Here is a 26,092-nt window from a genome sequence, read left to right on the forward strand (position 1 = left end):
CAAATTTAGGCAACTTTTCTTTCGGACCTACCATTATCACTGTATGTTGGGGGTTTTGTTGTGTACCTACGCTGTTCGGAACACCCGCGCTATTCTGAGCTCCCGCACTATTTTGAACACCCGCACTGTTCTGCACACCCGCGCTGTTTTGAACACCCGCGCTGTTTTCGACTTCCACGCTGTTTGGTGGAGAAGAGGTTTCGTCAACCGAAGTTGTTCGTTCCGGAAGTATATCTTAGACGAATAGGTCACTCCGCACTCGTGCTCCTTCGGCACTTCGAGCCGTGCAAGTCGATCTCCTTCCGTCAAGATTCTCTTCCCGTGGCGTATGTAGGTTCAGAAACTCCTCCCTTGCTTCTTCCACCAAATCAAGCCGCTGTCGAGTCTCTTCCAATAATTTTTCAATGCTTTTGTGTCCGTCGGTAACTTGCTGAAATCTCCATCTACGTTTAGCCTGTTGTGCCAAAATTAAATTTTCTTGTGTTGCACGTAATTCATCCTTTTCCTTCAACTTATTCTTATTCTTGTTCAACTGATTCGACATTTAATCTTCATTTGCCTGTCATCGTACCAGGTCCATCGGGCAATGGCGCCAAATGTTTACCGCATAGGTTAATTAAGAATTGCACACAGATAATGAACACGAACATGAACAGAAGAACTCTTCTTATTATTATTCACATAAGCCAAACAGTACATTATGCTTCATTGATATCTCCTCCTTACAATGCTTCCCGAAGGGGGTATAAATACTTTCCGAAGAACCTTCCCGAAGGGGTCCGTCGGCTACATGACAATTACCGAAGGGCCCATCGGCTACATAACAAAAACCTTCCCGAAAGGACCCGTCGTCTACATACAAGAACCTTCCCAAAGGGACCCATCGGCTATATACAAGAACCTTCCCGAAGGGACCCGTCGACTACATACAAGAACCTTCCCGACGAGACCCATCGGCTACACAATATTTACCAACGACAACAGTGTTGTCGCTACAATGATTTGCTACAATACCGCTGCTACAATAACTTTGCTACAATACCACTGCCACAATGATGCTGCTACAGTGATTTGCTACAGGAAAATTCATATCTTTAGAGCAATTTCAGGTTTTTATCTACTACATTATGCATTGTTTGAGAATAGATATTTAGGGCATTTGTATGGTTTCTAAATCTATTGTAATCTGATTTATATCAGAATTTGTTGCCCTAATGTCTTATTGATGTAGATGCATATTTTCCTATTTGTAATTAGTGTTATACAAAAACAATTGCATCTTCATTGTTAGATGTTTGGTGTGTTCTTTGCAAGCATATTTATTAAAGTTTGGCATTTAGAAAGCAATTAGAATTTAGATATGCAATATATCTCTTGCTTACAAAGTGTTTGACAAAATGTCAAACAAGTGAATTAAAGAAGACTTTGTGTTTGACGAAGTTATAACCTGTTGGGGTTATTTGTCATGTCCCCTTTCTAGCGACATAACTTCTACCGGGGATTTGCCTATCATTGACTCTCGTAGGCAAATGATTTTGGAGAGAGAGTCATTTTGTTGCCAGATAATTACATTCTTGCTCTCGGAAAGTTATAATCCAGTAAGTGGGGCCTACTTGTTCTAATGACGAATTGAGATTGTACTTTTAACTTTATAAAGTTATTTATTTAATTTTATAAAGTTAATTAATAATAAAATACATTATAATAAGTTATTATAACAAGTTGTTCTAGAAGTTTCCAGCGATTTCTCAAAAAGTAAATAAATAGAGGGCAGGGGGCACCCATTTGAAGCAAGCAATTTTGTGGATACGACTTCTATTACAATTGGAGCAATTTGTAGTCATTTGGTCTGCAAATTCTCGAGTTATCTTTGGGAACGAAAACTCCCATCGATAAGCAATTTTGAGGGTGTGAGATATCACCCGAATTATTGCAAATCTGGAGGTGACATTACAGTCATTTCATCAGGGCAAAATTCGGGCCTAAGGCCAGTTACAAAAAAAAAGAAGACGCTATAAGGAGATTGCTGCAGTATAGGATTTGCCTGCGTTCTTCAATAGCCAGGACTAAGAACGAAAAACCCCCATTTCAGCCCGAAAACAGCAGTTCAGAGTATATATGGTCAACAATTTGCATTAAAGATTGGATGCATTATTTCGAGAGGCAGACCGAAGGAGCTAACGGAATCAGTATTCGCACAAGGGTTAGATTTATCGCGAATTTGTCTGGGTCACCCGATTTTGGGATCAGGATTACAGAGGGCAGAGGCGCTTTTGGTTTCTCATATTGGCTTCAATTTCCCTTGCAACCAGCAGACTCAACTTCCAACAGTTCAGGCACCTTTGCAAGTCGCGATCTGTTTTAAAAATAATCTCAGTCGGAAACCAATACGAAAATCCATCACGGGTTCCAATCATACAAATCGCAGGTCAAAGTATTAATTCGCCAGGTGAAATATAGTTCATTGCAAAACGATTTTGATCAGACTTGGTGGGAAGCCAACATGTAGTTCGATTTACATTAAGCAAGAACGACTACAGAACCGGCTAGAATCGGCACCGAAATTGAAGAAATCGTGCTCAGGTCCGAATAGAGGGTGGTGATGAATTAGCAGCATCAGTTTTTCCTTCACCAACTGGGTTATGTAATTGTTCTTGTCCAGTCCAGGTCTGTGGTTAGACATTGAAAAATTTTAATTGTAATAAAAAAACTCTTCCTTGAATATCGATGATATTTGTTGAATCTATATTACTTGGTGAATCCTATTGGAAATAATACAAACTGAAGGTTACATGACAAGTGTTTAACAAATTGTCCTAGTTCATTATTACTATTTTTTTTAATCCATATAGTAGGGGTTATTTCATTATTACAACTTGTTGAAAGGTCATTGCCGTTTGGAAGGCCCATTGTAATGCCTGCTATCATGTTGAACAAACAGTCGTCCATGGTGTTGGTCAAGAGACATTTTTGCCAAAACAATTGACCCCTAGAAACATTAACAATATTAACAACACCTTAACATGTATTATACTTTCTGGACAACATCACCCTCCCCTCCCCCCCCCCCAAAAAAAAAAAAAGTTCTCTCACGATGTACGACAAAATGAGAATGATGACAACCAAACAAGTATACAAGACAAGAAAATCAAGACAGAGGAGACAAAGAAGGTATCCCTGAAGATGTAGGCTCCGATGGTGGTGTAAATGACACTAGGCAAGCCTTCAACTTAGACACTTGTTGCATCATCAATTGTGAATCACAGACAACTACCATCTTCTGCTCCATGGTTTTCTTCACCATCATTGCTGCCTCTAAAAGCTTATTTTCTTTGACATCCACCGTCTCCATAGAACTAGCTAGACGAGTCTCTAGCAAAAGAATCCTCTAGATTGTGTCTTTCAACAACATGGAAGATATTGCCTGTAAGGAGTTTCCTCCTTACAAAACCTTAGAAAAGCAATCTCCTCCGAGAACTAGAAAAATATCAAATACCAAATCCAGCATATTTTAAATGGACTTCAACCTCAGTTAAATAGCTCTATAGAACCCCATCCCCAAGCTAGCAAAATAACTTACTTTAATTAAACCCTTAAAGTCTCCCTCGTAAAATGGCATCCGTATCCAAAAGGCCCCTTCAATTAGATAAAACACTTTCTCTTTAATATTTGACACCACTATAGTTCTTTCAATGTAATAATTCAAAATAACGATAAAGTTAAATCTTTAATTTAACTTTACTAATTAATACCTTATCATTAATTTATTTAAAACCATAGGACTATCTTAAATGTTAAGAATACACGAAAAAATGAATCCACTGACAATATTAAAAATAGTAACCTAACAATTAGCTTTGTCGGTGCTCAAATTGACTTACTAAACATTAAGCATGGGAAAATCAACCAAAACTACAGCATAAGAGGGTGTTATATCCATAATATCTGTCAAAGATCACATAAACATCTGATGCTGCCATTCTGGTGGATAAATGTGAAAGAAGCAAAATGAGAAAAGAAAAATCAAAAGAATTCTATAAATCGACAAGAAACTCTTTTCTTGAAATAAATGGCAGCAGGTATGAGAGATTAAAACTACATAGCTCTTATGAGACTTACCAATGCCTGCAGAATTTTACGAGGTATATCTGATGAAATTTCACTGCATAAATTATCCAAGGCTGATGATCTCTCAATTGATGTACAGGGAGTTGCAAGGTCTGGAGGCATGCAGTCAGAATTTTGGTTCTGCATTAATAGGACAACCGCAGAATAAGAGGCCAATAAAAAGCTCAAATCAAAGGAAAGTTTCAACGACATAAGTAACATCTCCCAAGACACTTGGAATCTAGAATTAATAATTTAATATCATATATTTCTACAAGAAATTCAGAACAATTTTCCATAGGAAAGTTACATATAAAAGAAATGGAGAATCTACTAACACAGAATTTTTATTACTGAAATAGAACTCTGCAATGGTAAACAGATTAGTAAAGCTACAGCAGGTACAAATCAAATAGTTTGCAGGAATTAGTGATCCTGTTACATTCAGGATGGAAAATGATGGCCAAATCGGATTTGTAACTTGCTGATGGATTCATCATAAACAATCCAACCAAAGTCCCTTGCTACTTATCCAGACTAATCAAATAGGGAACCAATAACACATATTTTTCTAGAAAGAAGCTTTAAAATGGATAGGAATAAAAATGTAGTCATTGGGGTGCAGGCCCGAACTAAAGTTTTTCACATTTTTCCTTATTTTCTATAAACTATTTTGCAAAAATAAGAAATATATCAAGATTATATATAAAGCAGGATGCATGCCCTAAGAATAGAAAAAGGTAGCTATGAAAATAAGGAGACGCTACCTGACAAGATTGCAGAAAACTATCTTCAGGTATCATACCAAAGCATGCAATCTTTCTATCCTCGAAAAGGTTCTGTAAAGAATTGTTATTTTTAGTCATCCCTGGTAAGTTGTACACCAGGGCTCCCATGACATCAACATGGTTATGTTTAAAAGCTAATTCATTGACTTTGATATTATCAAGTAGTGCTTTTTTCCAATCAATTTTTCCTAATTCAACACTTCTGTCATTAATATTGAAAGACCTTTTAGCATTTGCAACCAATAGCGATGCAGTATTCAATGTATATGCAATATCTACATTCAGATTCAAAGCACCATCTTCAGAGCCTTTTAAGTTTGTGCCTTCCAGGACAATGAAGTCGTGATTCTCTCTGAAAGTCATGTATGCTGCAATATGAATGATAAAAAAATCAGCAATGTGATCCCAAATTTTGTATCTAATGTCAACTTATGCAGAAACTAAATCACAAACAATCAACAGCCTGGGTCTATTTAATTATTTAACCAATCTTTTCATTTATAGATTTGTATTTACTATGTATGCAAGACTGTTACAGCCAATAGATAGCAGCATCTGACCTGTAGGACCCACTGAAAATGTAGATGGCAATGAAGAATTTCCCAACAAAATACAAAAATAAAACGAAACCTTCAAAAAGAAGTACAACATAGCTCAAGCATAATGTCAGCACTTAATATCAAATCTAACCACAAATACATCTAAAAATTGAACAAAGAACACAATCACAACCCAAGCAATGTTCCACTACATATAATACAATTACAAATCTGAAATTGCTTATCAGCACAGAACATAGAATGGCATGATAAATTTATATCTTACAAATATTTGACCTGCAAAAAGAATTCCATATCTAGCCTTATAGCCCAAGATTGTAAAGGATACAAGATGCACCATAATCTACTAAATATAATATTTAAAAACTTCCCAACAAGCCCAATTCACCACCATGGGAAGCCTCAGAATGCAACTAATGCCATTAAGGAAACTCAAAGTGTTTAATATACCAACAAAAATGTAATATATAATCTTCTATATTTTCGTTGAAACTTTTCTGATTTGAGTTTGTCTCTGAAAGCAGAATAGGAAGAACAGAGATACATATTGCAATGGACATGTTTGCAACAATGATGTAAAAAGAAATAACGCCCCAATGTTCAATATTGTGCAATACTCACAACTAAAAATTACTTTTCAGATTTAATGCAAAATATGAAAAGAAATATATAACCAATAATAGCAATACCCACATAGTCAAATGTTCTTAGATTGACATTACTGACATAGACAAAGCTGCCACAAAACAATATCGCCTCATGTTGTGACCTTTTCACACCATCACCCCATTGCAAATGGGGTTCCCCTCTTTTGCACATAGTTGTTAGGTTAGGTAGAGTTTGGCATTGCATTTGGCAATTTAGAGCTTTAAAAGATTGAGGGGCAATGCAAAAATCAAGTAGCCAGGTCATGATTTTAAAGTGGGAATATCAAAATTGCAGTCTGTCAAGATCATGTTATAGTGGGTTGAACGTAAAATCCTAGTGTATTTAAATTTTGGCTTGTCAAATTGTTCAAAGTTCCATATAAATGCATATTCCATGCATAAGCGCCTTAAAATCTTTATAAAATATGATTTTTCACGTTCAAAATGGCTAGAATCCTCAATAAAATCATTTTTTGTTTGTACAAATTAAAAATACACAAAATCTGAACCATAAATGGATTTCCCCACATATTTTGATCAAAATTGGGACTATATATGATCTTCCCTTCATATTTTGATCAAAATCTGGACTATCTCTTGGAAATCAATTAATAAACCCAAGGGATTAAATCATCGGAATTCATAAATGATTCTATCTCTTCAGATCGGGACTTCAAACCAGTGATCAAATTATATTAAGACTTGGCAAACAGTTTTCAGTATTGATTTAATTCATATCCATTCCACTTTGATTATCACCTGAAAGCAAAAATATATAGATTAGAATTCTCAAATGTGCAGATAGGCATTACCATAATGTTGGCACCCGTATAGACCCAGTAATTAAACTTTCAGTATAGGGTCCTCAAACTCTTTGAACTAAGTTCAAAGCACGTTCAAATGGGTTATTGTAAGCCATCTCAGTTCAATGGTTCAAAGGTTCAGTGGTTCAATCGGCATTTCAAACATGTTTATTGTTTCGATATGGCACAACAGGTGTGTTCAAACGATTGTTTCCAGAGTGTGCAAGACCATTGTCACATCCTTATGTGAAATGATTCAGAGGTTTATAAGTGCAGATGTGCAGTTCAAATTCCTACCTGAATTAGATTTCACTGGTTCAGCAAAGTTCAGATTGCTTCAAAAATGATTCACAAGTCCAAGATCGGAAGTTCAAAGTTTGGATCTTTACTCATCAGTTTAGAGGAATAGTTTCATGATTCAAATTGATTCATTCAAGTTCACCGGTTCAAGAATGTGATATGGTTATGGTAAATAAAAGTTGCAACAAGAAAAATGATTCTCGAAACACAAGCATGGGAATATGGCTGCAACAAATCATAAATCTCTCAAATGGATGGAAGCAAAGATGGGAAATACAAGGTTAGTGCTGGTAACATTATCTTAGCAATTCTGATTTATGACAGTTTGACAGACCTTCAAACAGTAGTGAATAACTTTTGACTCACATATTATTTTCCAAATCGCTTCGGTGAGAACGTGGATGACTAGGATTCCGACAACATACCTGAAAATCAACATAATCCAACGGTGGGATAAAAACTTATGCCCCCCGCACTAAGGCCTATTTTTACTGTCAGAATTATTCTTAATCCACCCAGCATCAACAATATTTTTATTTTAGATTCATACATTCATATGTCACGTATCCAAATATCATTTAAAATATTGAAGTATATCCTTTTAAACTTTGCATAAACAGTTTATGAAGATATCAGATTAGAAAGGTGAGGAATGTTATCAGAAGGAGAAAAAAAAGATTAAAGAGTCTAATAGGAGATAGTTTCAAGAATCAGTTATAATAAACTGACAAGCATCATCAAGTGAGGAAGATAAATATGCAAAAGAAAGCCAAGAAAAAGGTTCCAGTTGTTCCAAATTTTGCTGGGGGAGACTTTGAGTGACAGCAGAATAAGGGACTGTGAATACAGGGAGAGAAGGGAGACATTTTTCTGGATAGTGGTTTTTGTGTGTATCAAACAGCGAAGTCTGTTTTGTTTTTGTTGTATTCGGAGAAGGGTATTTTTAGTGCACTAGAACTTTGAGTTTGTGTTTTAAATCTCTAATCAATTTTGATCTTTGCATTTTCTTGGTTATCTCTGAATGCAGTTTGATCTATATGATTACCGTCACAGTTATATTTTAGACTTTGTGCTTTAGTTGCTTGTGTGTTTGGAAAGGACCATTCGCCTTTCTCTCTATGTTCATTATGTAATGCACCATTCGGGTAAATGAACTTTGTGTCGTTTACTGTTTATTTCCTTTCAGTTAGTCAGTTTTTCCACATCTATGTCGTGTTTATGGATAGGTGTTTGTAAACCTTTCTTGCTCTTAGGTTAAAAGCATTATCGATCATAGTGTAGTTGATTCATTGTAAATCTTACACGGGAAGTTGTACCCAAATAAATTCAGAGGGCGCTTACGCTTTTTCAATAGCGAAGTGACCCAATGGTTAGTGTTGATTTAGTCTTCCTTTCTAGGCATTTGGAGTTGGTTTGTATCTATTTCTTTGGAGGACAATCTGTTCACTAACACATAACAGTCTAATCAAAGGTTTGATTTACATTCACAAAAGCATTCAATGAAATTGGAAAAATATAGATATCATTTTAAATGATTTAAAGTACAATGAAGGAAATCGAACCAAGTACGAAAAAGTATATAAAGCCTCTTCAAGGAAAGAATTTCATTATGCGGGTATTCTTTTTGGACTTGGCTTGAAGTTTGTTCTAGGGAATTGGGAGAAACAAGGGTTTCTACAATTCATCTGCATTGGAGGGAGACAATTCTTCAATGTGTTTGTAATTTTGAGGTTGTGAAAGACCAGCTGATATTATTGCTTGCAAGAGATTCATACAAGAGTTCTACTTGTATAATATTATATATATGATATTTGACATATACATCAACATTGTATCTTATGATTAAATCAGTCCGACTGTAGCTATAATCTTAACACTCCCTCATAGATAGGGAGGATTCGTTATGGAACACAATATGCTCTCAAGCATATGGAGATATATCATCTCAATGTGATATTCCTAGAATGGCATATTTACGGATATCAACATAAATCCATCAACACACATTTATATATTAACATATATTAGATATGGAATTTGATTTGTATAGTTTCTATCAGATTTCAAAATAGTACTGACTGATGTATGATTTTATTTGCAGGTTCAAACTTTGATGACAATGAAACTGATTTATTCTAGAATATATGTAATACTCTACAGTAATATGGATGAAATGTTCTTTTAAACTGTGATGCTAATGTTTCTTTGGATCTGCTGGAATTAATAGATTTCGATGCCTAGCAATATCAGGCAAATTGAGCATAAATACATCAAGAAAGGGTGTGAGAGTGAATGGGCATGTCTCTGAATGGAGAAATCACCATTCACTCTTACACCTGTTCGATGAATGACTATCATACCCGATATGGTATTTGTTAGACATAACAAAAGTCTAAGATCAATAATGATCTTAAACACATAGGGATCGGAATATATTGAGATCATTACTGAGATATGATCTCAAATGTAATTATATATATGAACATCAGTTAGAAGCAGTGATCATATGCAATATATTATTTAAATGGATTATATATATGTATGTATATATAAAAAAATGTAATCATACTGGTATATATATACATATGTATATACCAATGATCACATATATGTCTGACTGAAGCTACATTCTTTAACACTCCCTCTTAGCTAGGGAAGACAAAGTACATATATATAAGTTCTACTTAAGAAAATCAAGTCTCATGATATTCTTTCCAATTATGGAGTGTGCACAAGCATCAAGTCTCATGATGTCTACCATAAGAGGTCACGGTATATCCATAGATATTACGTCTCATATTATCCACCGTGATAAGTGAACACTATGATCTTCTACAGATATCATGTCACATGATATCTATTAATATGTTCTTTTAACTATCATGACTTGTTCATGAATATCAAGTCACGTGATATTCATCATGATAGTAGTCTAATCATTATAAAGTAATCACCTTATAATGTTAGTGAACATTTCATTATAAAAGATTCTCACCTTTAATAATGTACATAGGATAGGCCCACAAGTCATAGAGTCACACATATGACAAAAGAGTTTACACTTTAAACATCTTTATTTATATTAATAAAAAAATTTACAATGTGAAACTCAATCTCATACACTCACATTTCAACCATACCAAGTTTCTTTCTGAAATGATCAACTTTCACCTTTGGAAGAGGCTTGGGGAGAATGTCAACTGTTTGATCACTTGTATTAATATAGTCCAATTGAATAACTCTTCTTTCCATCATGTCTCTTACGTAAGGGATTTCTATATGCTTTGATCTATCATGAAATACTGGATTCACGGATAACTTGATGCAGCTTTGTTTATCGCAGTGAATAATGGTAGGTTTCAGAGGTTCACAAAATGAAATCGCAAGCAATTTTTGAAGCCACACTGCTTCTCTTGCTCCCATTGCAACTACAATCTATTCCACCTCGGTTGCACTCTAAGCGACTGAAGCTTGCTTCCTGCAAATCCACGAGATCGTAGCTGATTCTAAACTGAAACAACATCCAGATGTGTTTTTCCAATCTTTTACACTTCCGGCCCAATCAAAATCAGTGTATCCATGTAACTCCAAGTTGGTGTTCTCATATTTAAGTTCATTCCCAATAGTGCCTTGAAGATATCTTAATATATGCTTCAAAGCAACAAGATGTACTTCTCGAGGTTCACATATGAACTGACTTAATGCATTTACCGCATAGTAGATATTCGGTCAAGTATTCACAAGGTAGATTAGAGACCCAATTATCTGTCTGTATAAAGTGGGATTTCATAAGTCTAGATTCAACAGTTGTTTCCTTTAGCTTGTGTAAGTTGGCTTTCATAGGTGTTGACATAGGTCTACTGTTCCACTTTCCAAATCTTTTCAAAATATCGACTGTATACTTCTTTTGATGTAGAAAGATGTTTCCTGACTCTGACGAACTTCCAATCCAAGGAATTAATGAAAAATCCCTAAGTCGTTCATGTCAAATTCGGAAGTCAATTCTTTCTTACATTGATTAATGAGATAGTCTTCTCCTGTAACCAAAAGATCATCAACATAAAGGATTAGAGTCAACATATCACCTTTAGTTACTTTAAAATAAAGATTCGGATCAAAATCATTCTTGGAGAATCCAAGACTTAGTAGATATTTATCAATCCTTTCATACCTAGATATTTATCAATCCTTTCATACCAAGCTCAGGGAGCCTGTTTGAATCCATATAGAGCCCTTTTTAATTTACACACATAAGAGGCAGCATCATGAGTCACAAACCCTTCAAGTTGCTCCAAGTATACTTCTTACTCAATAGTTCCATTTAGAAAGCCAATTTTCACATCCATTTGATGAATTTTCCAATCTTTGGCTATTGCAATGGCTATTATAGCTTTGACTAAGGTATACCTAGCAACTGGTGCAAAAGTTTCTTCAAAGTCTATTCCTTCCTTTTGTGAAAATCCTCTAGCCACAAAATAGGTTTTATGTTTTTCAATGCTACCATCTGCAACATACTTAACTTTGAAGAGCCATTTAGATGAAACAACACATTTTCCTTTAGGTCTAGGAACTATGTCCCAAACATCATTTTTTAGTATTGACTGATATTCTTCTACCATTGCATCTTTCCAAACTTGATGCTTGAGAGCTTCAGAAGCATTGGAAGGTTCAGAGTTTGGAATCTCACACATGAATGCATTGTATGTTAGTTTGTGAGGTCTTTTTCTTTCTCTAAATGTCCCTGAAGGTGCAGCAAATTCATCTCCTTCCTCTATTATTTTTCTTGCCCAAAGTGGCCTCTTAGAATTATTGTCAAGACTCTCTGCTTGAGTCTCTGGAAGGATCTCATTTTCATTTGAAGTCTCTTCAAGGTACTCCCTCTGAATCTCAGTAGGAACCTCTTCTTGGGAACGGGGTGAATCATACATATCTAATTCATCCGAAATTTTCTATGTTACCGGATTCGCACCCTGGAGCTCGGATCCGGGTCCGGATTCAAGCCCGGGTCCGGGCAGGGTCCACATTTTGGCCTGCGGGTCCTCCCGGGTCCGTGCTTGGGGAGGACCCGCAGGCCAAAATGCGGACCCTGCCCGGACCCGTCGCGGACCCGGGTGAATCCGGGCGGACCCGCGACAGGTGGGGCCAAAAAGTGGCCCAAAAAAGCATTAAAAATTTAAAATTATGTTTTTTTCATTATTTTTTTTGCCAAACCCTAAAGTAAGGCCTATTAGATGCATTTCACTCATCTAATCTCTCATTTGCTTTGTCATTTTGCTCTCTCATTTTGGTGTGGCCATTTTGCAAGTTTGAAGAGAAGGTTGTAGAGATTGTTTGCGGAGTCTCAAATCCTTCAAATAATCAGTGCTAAGTGTTCCAAGTATGCATTTGATCCTTCCTTTTGCTTCTTTCATAGTTTGTTTTTAGTTTTTTAAATTTTTTCTATTTATTGTTCTAAATTTTTATCAAGGTTTGTATAAGTTTTGAAATATTTTTCTAAATTTTTTTTTATAGATTGCAAGAATCCAAGAATGAGTAGTCAAGGTTCAGTGGGTGGGGTTGGATCCCAAAGATTTAAAATTGATAAAGGATCTCCTTTGTGGAAGTATACAACAAGAATTGAGCAATGTGCTGGTGGGGGAGGGTATATATGGAAATGCAATTTTTGCCAAAACCAATATAGAAGCTCCTATTTCCGGGTTAAACATCATTTGATAGGTCCACCACGTCAAGGGATTTCCATGTGTGAGGGGCCCCCAGAGGGAGGTAAAAAAGGGTTGCCAGCTCCTCAAATAGCAGGCATGTTAAAAGAACAAGAAGAGGCTGATAGGTTAGTGTCAAAGGCAATAAAAGATAAGTCAAAGAAAATACCACCAACACCACCTTCTCAAGCAATTAGTAAACCACATCCCTTCCTACCTACCCCATCTATGGATGAAGATGAAACAGAAACACCCGCATCCCGCAAGAGAGGCCCATTAGATACGGCATTTGAAAATGACAAGAGAGAAATTGCTGACATAAAGGTTGGGTGTTGCCTCATTACAAATGGTGTTTCATTTAATCTAGTGAGATCCCCTTATTGGAGAGAGATGGTGAAAGCAATAAATGATGCACCTCATGGTTACCAATCCCCTGGATATGAAAAGTTGAGAACCACCATATTGTATAAGGAGAGAAACAATGTAGAAAACCTCCTCAAACCAATAAGAGATTCTTGGATCCAAACGGGGGTGAGCATTGTCTCTGATGGATGGAAAAATTGCAAAAATTGTCCATTAATAAATGTGATTGCTGTTTGCCCCAAGGGGGCAATGTTTTTGAAGGCGGTTGATTGTGAAGGGCAAGTAAAAGATGCAAATTTTATTGCCCAACTTCTCATTGAATCCATAGAGTCCATGGGAGTTGACAATGTTGTCCAAGTAATAACGGACAATGCTAAAGTTTGTAAGGCTGCAGGTGCTTTGGTAGAAGCACCATATGAGCATATCTTTTGGACACCATGCACTGCCCACACCTTGAACTTGGTGATGAAAACAATGGGCAGCCAAATTGAATGGATGAAAAATGTGTATGAGGAGGGTGAGCAGATCCAAATGTTTGTGACAAACCACCATATGTCACAAGCAATTTTCAAAACTTTCTCTCGTTTGGAATTATTGAAGGTAAATTTTAAACTTTATTTAGCTTCATTTATCATATTAATTTTTGTGTCATACTTTACAAAATTTAATACATATTCTTAAATTTTTGTGTTATCAACTTATCATATTAACTTACAATTTGAATTAACATGGTAATAGGTTGCTGAAACAAGGTTTTCTTCACACACAATCATCCTTAGACGACTTCTGAGGGTGAAAGAGGCATTGGGCCAAATGGTTATTAGCAACAAATGGGGTGGATGGAAGCAAGCTGATACAGAAAAGGCCAAAACTGTAAAGGATTTGATCTTGAGTGATAATTTTTGGAATAGGATGGAATATGCATTAGAACTCACCGAGCCCATCATGTCTATGCTTCGGTATGCTGACACGGATGAGCCTTGTTTGGGGAACATATATGATGCCATGGACTCTATGCTAGAAAGAATGAAATCAGTAAGTTTAAATTTTTATACAATACTTTATCCTTGTTTATTGAGAGATTTTGATTTTTGATTTTAATTAAGTTATTAACACTACATCAAGATAACTTACATGTACATTATTTGACATCCCAGGTCATTCAGAGGAGAGAGCAGAATCCTGATACCTTGTACACTAAGGTGGAGAAAATTGTTCTACATCGTTGGAACAAGATGACTACACCTTTACACCTCTTGGCATATGCACTTTCTCCTAGATATTATAGCAGTGAGATACTTGCTATTCTTGGTAAAGTGGCACCATATAGAGATCCTGAAGTTGCTGCTGGGTATAAGAGGGCACTTAACAGGCTCTTTAGTGATCCTGATATGGCATCAAATGTTAGGAGAGAGTTTGTTGATTTTGTCTCAAGCAAAAATGCAGAGCCTGATGCAATCAATGACCAAAGTAGATTGGATGCCATTGGATGGTGGTACTTACATGGGGAAAGTTACATGTACCTCCAACCTCTTGCCATTAAGATCTTGTCACAAGTATGTATTTAAGTTTTTTTTCCTTTTCTTATGGCCACTTAGCTTGTGAATTAGCACTCTTAAATTCCTATTGTATTGTAAAATTACTTAGCTAATTTTTTAAAATTTGTTGGTTGTCTCTCTAGGTTGCAAGCTCTTCTGCTGCTGAGCAGAATTGGAGTACATACTCCTTTATCCACTCAGTGAAGCGTAACCGGTTGGGTTTGAAGAAAGCAGAGGACTTGGTATTTATTCACAACAATTGGCGCCTCTTATCACGCAAGGATCCAGGATATAAGAAGGGACCAGAGAAGTTGTGGGATGTACTACCTGAGACTTCTAACTTGGATATGATTGTCTAAGATATATCTAGAATTGCCTTGCTAGATGTTGAGGAGGACGAGGAGGAGGATGTGGCTGCATATGGGGCTAGTGGAACCGATTTGGGTTCCAATGATGTGGAAAATGTCAATGATATAGATGACAATGAACCCATTTGACCCTTGAAGGGCATTTGCATCTTTGATAAACTATGTTTAAACATTTGTCATTGACTCATTGAGTCATTTATGATTTATCACTATGTTTCACAGTTTCAAACTTTATTAAGTCATAATTTATTATCTATCAATCTGATGAAGTAGTCTATGTTTTGAAATTCCATTTTGCATTTTAGTAATTCAATGTCTGATTTTATTTACAACATTAGCATAGATTAATGAGTGAGTATTTAATGTTTATCTTTGACATTTGGCATTGATCAATAATCAAGTAACATTGATATATTCATACTATGGAATGACTTAATTTTACTTTTACAACTATATGAGTTTATATTTTTTTTTGCATATATATATATACACTGATACTGACGAACCCACCCACGAACCCAAATGGGGAAAAAAAATTGCCCGAACCCACGAACCGAACCCCGAACCTGAATCGGCAACTTCGGAAATTTTGGCTCTTTTGAAAGCAATGTCTTCTTCAAAGATGACATCTCCACTGAGTTCAATTTGTTTTTTTTCCATGTATGTAGATTTTGTAACCCTTTACTATTTCACTAAAACCAATAAGGATTCCTTTTCTTCCAGTAGGTTCTAATTTTGTTATTTTCTCCTTAGGTACATGAACATATACAGGACATCCAAATATCCTCAAATGACTAATGCCAGATTCCATACCTGAAAAGGCTTTTTCGGGAGTTTTGTTGTCTAGATGTGAGTGAGGACATCTCGTTTGAGAATAGATTGTTGTATTAGATGCTTCAACCCAAAATGACATGCTTAAGCTTTGATCATATATCATAGCCCTATCAGCTTCTACAATAGTTCTATTTTTCCTTTCAACAACTCCATTCTGTTGAGGGTTGTAAGGAATTGTAAACTCCCTCTTAGTCCCAACACGTTTGCAAAATTCTTTAAATATTTCAGAAGTGTATTCTTTTCTATTATTTGTTCTTAGAATTTTAATATTCTTTCCTGAGGAATTTTCAGTGATAGTTTTGAATTCTTTAAATTTAGAAAGAATCTCTTCAGATTCTTTGCACTTAAGGAAGTATATCCATGTCTTCCTTGAAAAGTCATCAAAAAATATCACATAGTACAAAAAACCTCCTAAGGATGGTGTAGACATGGGTCCACATAGGTCAAAGTGTACTAGTTCTAACACATTTTTAATTTTGCTCAAACTATGAGAAAATGATTTTTTTGTGTTTTTCCCCAAACAACTTCCCCATAGATGTTAGGGCACAAAATTTGATATGACCTAATCTTCGATGCCAAATTTCATTTGAATCTAAGCTCTCATGAACAAGTGCATGGTTTGTCTTAGTGCAAAGTTCATATAGCAACCCTTGTCTCACTCCTATAGTTTGAGCCTTCTTTATAGTTGAATTCTTTGCCCATGCTAGTACTTTACCTTCCATATATGTGACTCTATAACCATCATCTTCAAGTGCTGATATAGATATTCAGTTCCTTTTAATACTTGGTACATATAGAACTCCAGAAAGCTGAATAAATTTTCTTGATTTTAATTTGATGATGCAAGTCCCGATTCCTTTTGCAGAATGTGCAAAATCATCACCAATTGTAACTTCATCTGTTTCTATTTCCATGATCTCTAGATTATCTTGATATCCAGTGATGTGTCTTGAAGATCCACTGTCAACTATCCAAGTGTTGGACTTTGCTGATATTTGACTAGACAAGGCTGAGTAGAAGGCATACTTCTCAGGATCTTGACCTTTGATTGATTTATCAGTTTTGGCAAATGATGCTTGAAGTTTTGATCGATCAGCACAAATTTAGTGCATAATGTCCATATTGATCACATCTGAAACATTGAATTTTAGACAAATCTTTCTTCTGTTTTAAAGGTCCTTTTCCATGAAAGTTTCTTTTCCTTTTGGAGTTTTTCCTCTTACCTTTCTTATGAGAGTTGGTGTTAAGAACATGAATGTCTTCATCTATAGTCTTTTGTTTTCCTTTAGTCATTTGTCTTGACTCTTCTTGAAGACAATCATATCTTAATAATTTTGGAAGTTTAGATCTTGCACTTATACAAATGACTCCCAAGAATTTGGTAATCCCCCTAATGCTATTTGGGATAACTCTTGGTTGTCAATCTCATAACCAACTGAAGATAATTGATCTGTTAATTTAGTGATTCTCATGAAGAAGGAATTTACTGATTCTCCTTTAGTCATGCTAATGTTATTCATTTGTCTTTTAAGAGCAAGTTTTCTGCCAGTGTTATTTACTATAAGTGCATTTTCAAGAGCTTCAAATATGTGATATATTGTTACATGTTTTTCCACAATAGGTACTATATGATCTCAAACAACATCCACTATTATTTTCATGGCTTTCTCATTATTCTCAATCCATAGAGCTTTCTATGGATCCTCTTTTGGTTCTTCCTTTTCTTCTTTTACAAAGGATTCTAATTTGTTCTCTTTTAATAGCATCAATATTCGAAGTTTCCAAGTTTCGAAGTTGTCGGCACTTGTAAGGTGGTGTTTGAATCTTAACATGTTTGTCATTTTCGAAGAATAGTAAGAGACTACAACTCAATGTGAAAATCTGATCTCTTAAACTTAATAAAATCTTTCCTTACAAGGCTATGATACCATGTAAAGTTTCTATCAGATTTCAAAATAGTACTAACTGATGTATGATTTTATTTGCAGGTTCAAACTCTGATGACAATGAAACTGATTTATTCCAGAATATATGTAATACTCTACAGTAATATGGATGAAATGTTCTTTTAAACTGTGTTCTAATGTTCCTTTGGATCTGCTGGCATTAATAGATTTCGATGCCTAGCAATATCAGGCAAATCGAGTATAAATAAATCAAGGAAGGGTGTGAGAGTGAATGGGCATGTCTCTAAATGGAGACATGACCATTCACTATCACACCTGTTCGATGATTGACTATCATACCCGATATGGTATTTGTTAGACATAACAAAAGTCTAAACTTAAATTACCGACCATAAAGAACTCGTTTCAATCATAGCCCGATAGAGATAATAATGCAGATCGATAATGATCTTAAACACATAGGGATCGGAATATATCTCGATCATTACTAATATACGATCTCAGATGTAATTATATATATTAACATCAGTTAGAAGCAGTGATCATATGTAGAATATTATTTAAATGGATTATATATGTATGTATATATAACATTATGTAATCATACTGGTATATATATATATATATATATATACCATTGATCACAGATATGTCTGATCGAAGCTACATACTTTAACATGATTCAATTCACTATGAGCCTAAATTCCTCAACACTCCCTCTTTAGCAAAGAGAGAATTAAAGCAATTATAATACAAGATTTGAACACCACCTTAAGTGTGGTCTCTAGATTTAAGTTATAGTGTCCAGCAAAATCCGGCCTGAAGAACCACAAAAAATTGATTTTCATGGTGTCCAGCAAAATCCAGCGCTAAGAACCATGATGAGTTGATTATCAAGGTGTCCAGCAAAATCCGGCCCGAAGAACCATGATAAGTTGGTTATCAAGGTGTTTAGCGAAATCTGGCCCGAAGAACCATGATAAGTTGGTTATCAAAGTGTCCGAAAAGATCAGGCCCGAAGAACCATGATAACACTTGCTCCAACACATTTTGGTGTTAGGACATAGATCAACTGTTGATAAAGTCGTCACCTTACAATAGTTACCTTCTGGTTGATACGTTTGTTATCATAACTTCTAACACTCTGAGACAACAACTTAATGAAGTTTTTCATGATAACTGGTCTACTATTTATAAGAACATCACCTTACAATGGTTACCTTTTGTTTTTATATCTCAATCAAAGATTGTCACCTTTCATTACATATCATATGTGAAATAGTCACCACTACGAACCCAGTCAGAGGGTGGTACAAAGGCTTTCACCTTAATTTTCTCTCACAGTGAGGAATACATTACAAGGAGTTTCACTTTAAAATTCTCCTCATAGAGAAGATATCATTCACAAAGGATTGCACCTCAAAAATTCTCACTCTGAACAATGATCTTGGGAAGTCAGGGCCAGTAGTTACTCCCTTAGAGGCTCTCTTCCCCAAGGATTCTTGTCACACTCACTCTGAATCTGATATCTAATTTTATGGTGATAATTCATCACTTCCTCATGATATACATCGGGGTAGGCCCATCAAAATCATGCAGTCACACACATGTATTTCTAGACTCCCTCTGAATATCAATTTTAAGTTCTTGCATTGCTTTAAAATAAGAGTCACACTCCCTCTTTAATGTAGAAGAATCTCATAATCTCAATCATCAAAGATGTTTGCTTCAAGAGCCTCATTTTATCCATCTTGATCATCAATATCTTTGGAGCTACTATCATTAGATTGAGTCTGCAAAATATTAGGTAGGATATGTAAAGTACAAACCTTCTTTTCCTGTAAGAATATCCTCAAACATAAATGTAAAGATCAAGGCAAACAACCCTTATAGTAGAATTACAAATAAGAGAGAGACTACAAAGAGTAGATAAATGTAACAATAAGAATACTTATCTACACATGAAGATTCAAAAATTGTCTTTTTAGATTATTTGAGATTATTGTATCAAATATGACAACTCCTTTCTAAGTTCCAACTTACTCTTTTTGTCCATTGAAGGTCCAAATATTCATTTAGCTTAACAGCATAAGCGAAAATGTCCTTCCATTTTCTCAGACTCATCCACAATACACCAATATCTTGATTGAGTATGATTGTGCCACATGTATGAATCTACAACTCATACGTTGAGCTCCATTCATCAAAGAGAGACTCGTAGATGGTTCAAATGAATTCTTAAGAACTTCATTAATATCTCACAAGAACTCAAATTTCCTTTATTCATGCAAAGGTATTTGTTTGATCTTTTGATTAAACCTATATTATGCACATCTTGCAATCTGTGTATTCCAAATTTATATCATTAGTGAATATATCACAATATGGTTTACTCCCTCCGAATTAATATGATTAAGATCACAAAGGTTGACTGAATCATTATCTCTATATGCTCCCTCTCTTTTAAGGTTGCCTCAAATATCAGTTTCCCTCTTCTTGCAGTAACATTCTCGAAGGAAAAGATCAAGGCACATAGCTCATATAGAAATATGGATAAGAGATAATACTCAAGAATAATTTTGCATAATAATATAAGATCATCCCAATAAATATAGATAAATGTATATACTTGGAATATATAAGCACATCTTCCATTTTCTATATATATATATACTATGATCTATATTTTCAATATATTATTTCCTTTATTAATACCACATAAAAATCTAAGGAAACCAATTTCATCCAAAAAAAAATAGAAAATATATTTTACAGATATAGTCACCACATATTTTTTACATTATACTATCTTATATTATATAACTAAGAAATAATTATTAATGATGACACATCCCTTAAATAATATTCTAAGGATCCAATAATCAAAAGGAACAAACATATGCTTAATTTTAAATTTGCATCAAACAATATTCCATTCCTTAGAATGTGGGGTATACCCCTTCCATCGCCCCACCAATTAGGTGTATTAATATTCTTCAAGCAGCAGACTATGACTTGTCAGCAATATTGACTTATGAGAGCACATTCCACTTGACCTCTCCTTTTGGTATGGGGCCCACCCCCTTTTACTCGTTGATCCTCTTGTTTGGCCTATTACATTTTAATCTTACCTATGTGGCAATCCACCCTCATTTGATTTTCCTCCCCTTTTCTCATTTGCATCTGGTCGAATAGTTTGCACAATATCTCATTCTCGTCTATGTTCTCTTTTCCACAGTAACAATAATATATTTAAGAGAGGCACAAATGCAATCACCTGCTTACACGCACTTTTCCATTTAAATATTTTGTGATTTTGTGGACATTGTTTGAGGATGCTAATAGTCTTTGGTGCATTATTTATTTGTTATCGGTCAGACCTATGAAGGGTTGTCATTCATAATTTCATAAAGTCTTCACCGGTCCACACGTATTTCCCCACGATTTCACTTAACTAATTTTTTCTTTTAATTCAAATAAAGATAGTAAGATGTATATGTATGTGCGCTTGTCCTCATCTACCATAGCGAGCTCCCCATTAGTTGCAGCCTCGATCCTGTAGCATGCAACGTATAGTCAATGGTGGAAATGAAAAAGAGAATGACACAAAGCACTCGGTCATCTCGTGTAAGTCCATGCTGCTTTAGACCAGAATCAACCCAAACAGGTTCAGCCAGAGTCATAGTCAAAATAAGGCACGGAACTCTCCTACTTTTGTATTCAAGCGCAACCCCATACTCTTGGATTTGAACAGGAGGCAACGAAGACAACATGACTAAAGTATCTCTCCTAATTTATTTATTTTGATGTTCCCATTGTGCATATCACATGGGTTGTTACGTTTCTTTGTGTCTTAGCTTGCAGATGATAGTTCGTCTCACTTGTATGCTAACTTGGTAACAGTCCTTAATCTTTCTTCTCCCTGCTCGTCCTGAGTGTCATTGTCCCCGTCTTCTAAGGGCTTCAATATTCACTGTTTTTGACCAATTCGATCCCTTCCATTTTTATTATTTAATTTTGCTGCGAGGCGTCCTTTTTCCTTAAATAATTTCTGATATTCTTATTCACTCCAATATAGATTGCGTTCTCTTTGATGTTGACTACTATCTCTTCCATAGTCTTCCCTTTAATGTTTGTAACTCCAATTTAGTAATCCCTTTCTCTGTGCTATTTATGAAATCCTCACAATTGCAGCCTGGCTCTGATACCATGTTGAGTAACATGGATCGGTTTCTACAAATGTAATCACACTCCTTTGTTATAGGTATGTTCCAAATGCAGATCCCAATCTCTTATAAATATAAAAGTAGGTGAGACATGTCTCTATGATTAATCATTATTAGTTAATATCTATTAACAATACAACATATGTATTATACATAATATATATGTATAATATTATACATAATATAATATATATTCATAATATATATTTATAATATTATGTATGTATGTAGTATAATTATAATATTATATATATGATATATGACATATATATCAACATTGTTTCTTACGATTAAATCAATCCGACTGTAGCTATAATCTTAACATCCTCTACTTTCATTCTAACACGAGAGAGGTTAAAAAACTAATATGATGAAATTCTTCAGCAGGAGGGGAAAAAACCGACCAAGTCTGTTGAAATCTTACTCAGTTGTAAGCTACAATGATTGCAAGATCAGAGGGAAAAAAATCGGCCAAGTCTGTTGAAATCTTACTCGAATGTGAGCTACCAAGAATGCAAGATCGAAGAGATTTTTCCTCTCAATGTCCATGTTTTATGAATCTCTGATGGTCTTCTCAAGGCCCTAAGATTGCCAAACAATACAAACACATACTATCCAAAGCTTGGAGCATGCGATGAAGAATTCTATAATATTTACGGCAACACATGAGAAGAGGTCGTGGATTCGTTCAATAACAAAAAAAAACATTACCTTTTCTGCAAAAGCCTGATTTAAATCGATACATTTAAACAATACAACTAGGGAATGAGTTCAATTTTTTGAACGATAAGCATATGATTCAAGTTATATGCAAATGGGATATTGAAGCATGCTCTTTGAACAAAGGATTCAGGCATGAGGGGCCTCAAAACCCCCGAATGCTCATTTATTTGTTTTTTTATATTGCACTCTACTGCAATACGAGTCCTTTTTGGGCTTTGAACTTCTTCACTGTTTTTACAGACCATAGATCTTCTCTGAGGAGTTTCTGGTCTATAACTGGTAGATGAAAATCCTATCAATTTAGGTCCATCCACTGGTACGATCATCTATTGGTGATCAACTTATTATACCCTAGTTTCTTTTGCGTCGTTGGAATTGATAAATAGTAGATTGGCTCTTGCTTTGAATTTGACATGTTTTTCAAAAGTGGGAACCACTTTATGTTAATTCAGAACCATTTGTATAATAACTACCTTTAGAATCAATATCCAGATTCATCTAGTCATGATATTGCTTTTTGATCAGATGTCAACACAAAAAAAGGGAAAATAAACTAAATCAGAAGCTCATATTCTGGGTTTCTTAGTCTATGCTCATTTATATCATCCATGGCCTTGTTCAAACTCAATTTGCGTCCATAACCTGCAAACTGCAACATATCTGCAAAGCTCAGCTTTTCTAGCGAAGCCGAACAGCCAATATTTGATGTTACCAAATGATAATTGAACTTGTCTGTCGTTATGTTCATATCAACTAAAGTGAAGAATAATAAATAACTTACACCTTTCACTCATTATAACATAACAAAAAAATTATATAAGTAATCAAATTTCTCCGTGCTATTATTTTTAGTTCCACTATTCTTTTTAGCATAAGGCGGGACTCCAGCTGCATTGCAGCTCTTGTTTAAAAAAACGAGTTAATAAGACAAACTCACGGCAAAGTTTTTCTTGTTTGAAGAAAAAGCTAATTTGTCACTCAACAAAAGAAAACCTAAAATCTCTGTTAAGATGTACATTAATCTTCCCTGTTTAACGACTACAAACTGATTTCCTTGTTCAAACAAGTAACTTTTCTTAAAGGATCCACTTGCAGAACGTGATTCACAGAAATACTCAACTAATTTTCGGCTGTTATGAACTCTACATTTAACTTCGAAAATAATTCCACGCAAACAAATTTTCCCCTGTATCGTGTATGTAAATCAAACCAAAAATATCATGTACCGAAACGCGTGCAATTTTTTCCACATTTATATGAATAACTTAAACCGAACCATAAAAGAATCCATGTTGAAACGCGGACTAATTTTCCGGTCTCTAACGAATCCAGAAAATTAGAGCACGTGTGTTACAATGCAGACTAATTTCCGTCGTTTTTTAATGAATATATCAAACAATTAAATCTGAAATTTTAAATTTTAAAAATACTACTTATTTCAAGTACAAAGAAACTCGTTCTTTTCTGAAGTAAAATTGATTTTCTACAGTCAAATACAGTGTCCTTTTCTCAGTTTATATATAACACACAAAAAAGTTTTAAAATTATATCTTCCCCCAAAATTAAGAGCAAATCTAAGATCTAAAATTCTCCGTCGCCAGAAATTTAAAGAGAAAATTGAATTGGAAAGAAAATTCAAACTTGAAAAAAAATTACGTTTAAATACTGTCTGAAACGAAAACTCAAATAGAAACCAAAAGAAAAACGAACACATATTAATGTTAAAACGAAAGCTTTCTCTGTTCGCATGCAGAATCTACATATTATTTAATTCCATAAATTAAAACTTTTTCCAAGACTAGTCCAAACATTCAAACCTGACCTTCGAGAATTTCAGTAAGAAGCTCATCTTCTCTATCGGAGGCCATGAGCTGATAAGCGCGCTCCATAGTAACACCTTTCATGACAGCAAAATCGCAGCCATGCAACATCATGATCTTCTTAAACATCTCCGACCTGTAGCCGCGTCTCATGCAGCGATCAACAGGACAAAACAATCCGAGGCCTGGTTTAAGCTTAGACAGAGAATCGAGTAACCCCAGAGTGACGGCATCAGATTCGAAACCTGAACGGCCCGACGTGTCGTAAACATAAATTGCATCTCTAGTCCTACTTGCATCTCTCGTTGCGCTGTGAATTTGTCGAGTGAAAGAGAAATAGCAGAAATTTTCCGCGGCATTGGAGAGACTTTTCGAAATGTCGTACAGACTTCGAGTGGCAATCGAACGTGCAACCTGCCTGCTGCTTCTTTGCACAAATAACAGCATTTTGTGTGTGAAATTTTTTTCCTGTTTGGTTTTGCAGTGCAAAGCAGCAGAGAGTACTTCCTTGTTTAAATTATTTCAAATGGTAGCATCCATCTGGAGACCCCGGAAAATAAAAACCGTGGGCTTTATGGTACCTAGTCCGACACGTTTCTTATGTTTAGCGAGTACCTACGTCGTGATTGCGGTAATGAGTTATTGGTATTGCTGGCTAAACTCATTTTCATAATTATACCGTGGGCTTCTTTGTGGTAGATATTTAAGCGATTGGCGGCACAAAGAAGGGCCTAAAATTGACTCTCGACCCCATCTGTAAAGCAAATCTTTCATAATTACTAAGTACTGTTGGATGGTTTATAAATATCTTCATGAGATTTGGACTATTTTTTTTTTTTTTTGGTTTTTAATGAATAGGCCATTTTCATTATATTATAACAATAATAATAATAATTAATGTTGATAGGCATTTGCAATGGTAAATAGGTGGAGTGGGATGGTGTGAGCATGTTAATGTTAATTTTTATTTTTTTAGATTAAATTTGACAACCATTTACATGTCAAAATTTTAAATCTTATTATAAATAGAATATTTTTGTTTAAATAATTTAATAAATACCACATTAAATATCTTTTTAAATTATTATATTTGGAGACTTTTTTAAGAAATTAAAATTAAAAACTTAAGTTAGTAAAAATCTAAATAAATGGAGATAAAGGAAATATAAATAATTTTAGATGTAGTAAAATAAATTATAATTATTTCGTAGTGGATATCTATCGGCAAGTAAGAACATCTAGAATTAATAATGATTCCTTTTATTTTCAAATGAAGTTTCATCTCCTAAATTGGTAAATACAATCTCCTAAGCCATTTAACAAATTGTCATGTATCTTAGAAGATGAAAAGTAAAACCATGATTGGTATAAGAAATAGAAGATCCAAGGGACCTGAATGAGTTATGTAA

General features: G+C 34.9%; 1 protein-coding gene across 2 annotated transcripts in view; it reads right to left on the reverse strand.

Annotated features, from left to right (window-relative positions):
• LOC149545073 (uncharacterized) overlaps positions 1 to 25,170 on the reverse strand; it is a 210,640-nt gene extending 185,470 nt beyond the window's left edge. For both annotated transcript variants that reach the window (XM_089795570.1, XM_089795569.1), the window contains exons 1-3: positions 24,686 to 25,170; positions 4,875 to 5,263; positions 4,120 to 4,248 (exon numbers count right to left, since the gene is read on the reverse strand). In XM_089795570.1, the coding sequence (XP_089651696.1) occupies positions 4,120 to 4,248; positions 4,875 to 5,263; positions 24,686 to 25,130 (963 nt within the window). In that variant the 5' untranslated portion in view covers positions 25,131 to 25,170. The remainder of the gene's footprint in view (positions 1 to 4,119; positions 4,249 to 4,874; positions 5,264 to 24,685) is intronic.
• Positions 25,171 to 26,092: the final 922 nt, after the last annotated feature.

This window comes from Cupressus sempervirens, chromosome 8, assembly GCF_028749045.1.
Source record: "Cupressus sempervirens isolate cs-2001-9-10 chromosome 8, ASM2874904v1, whole genome shotgun sequence".
In the NCBI taxonomy this organism is placed as follows: Eukaryota; Viridiplantae; Streptophyta; class Pinopsida; order Cupressales; family Cupressaceae; genus Cupressus; species Cupressus sempervirens.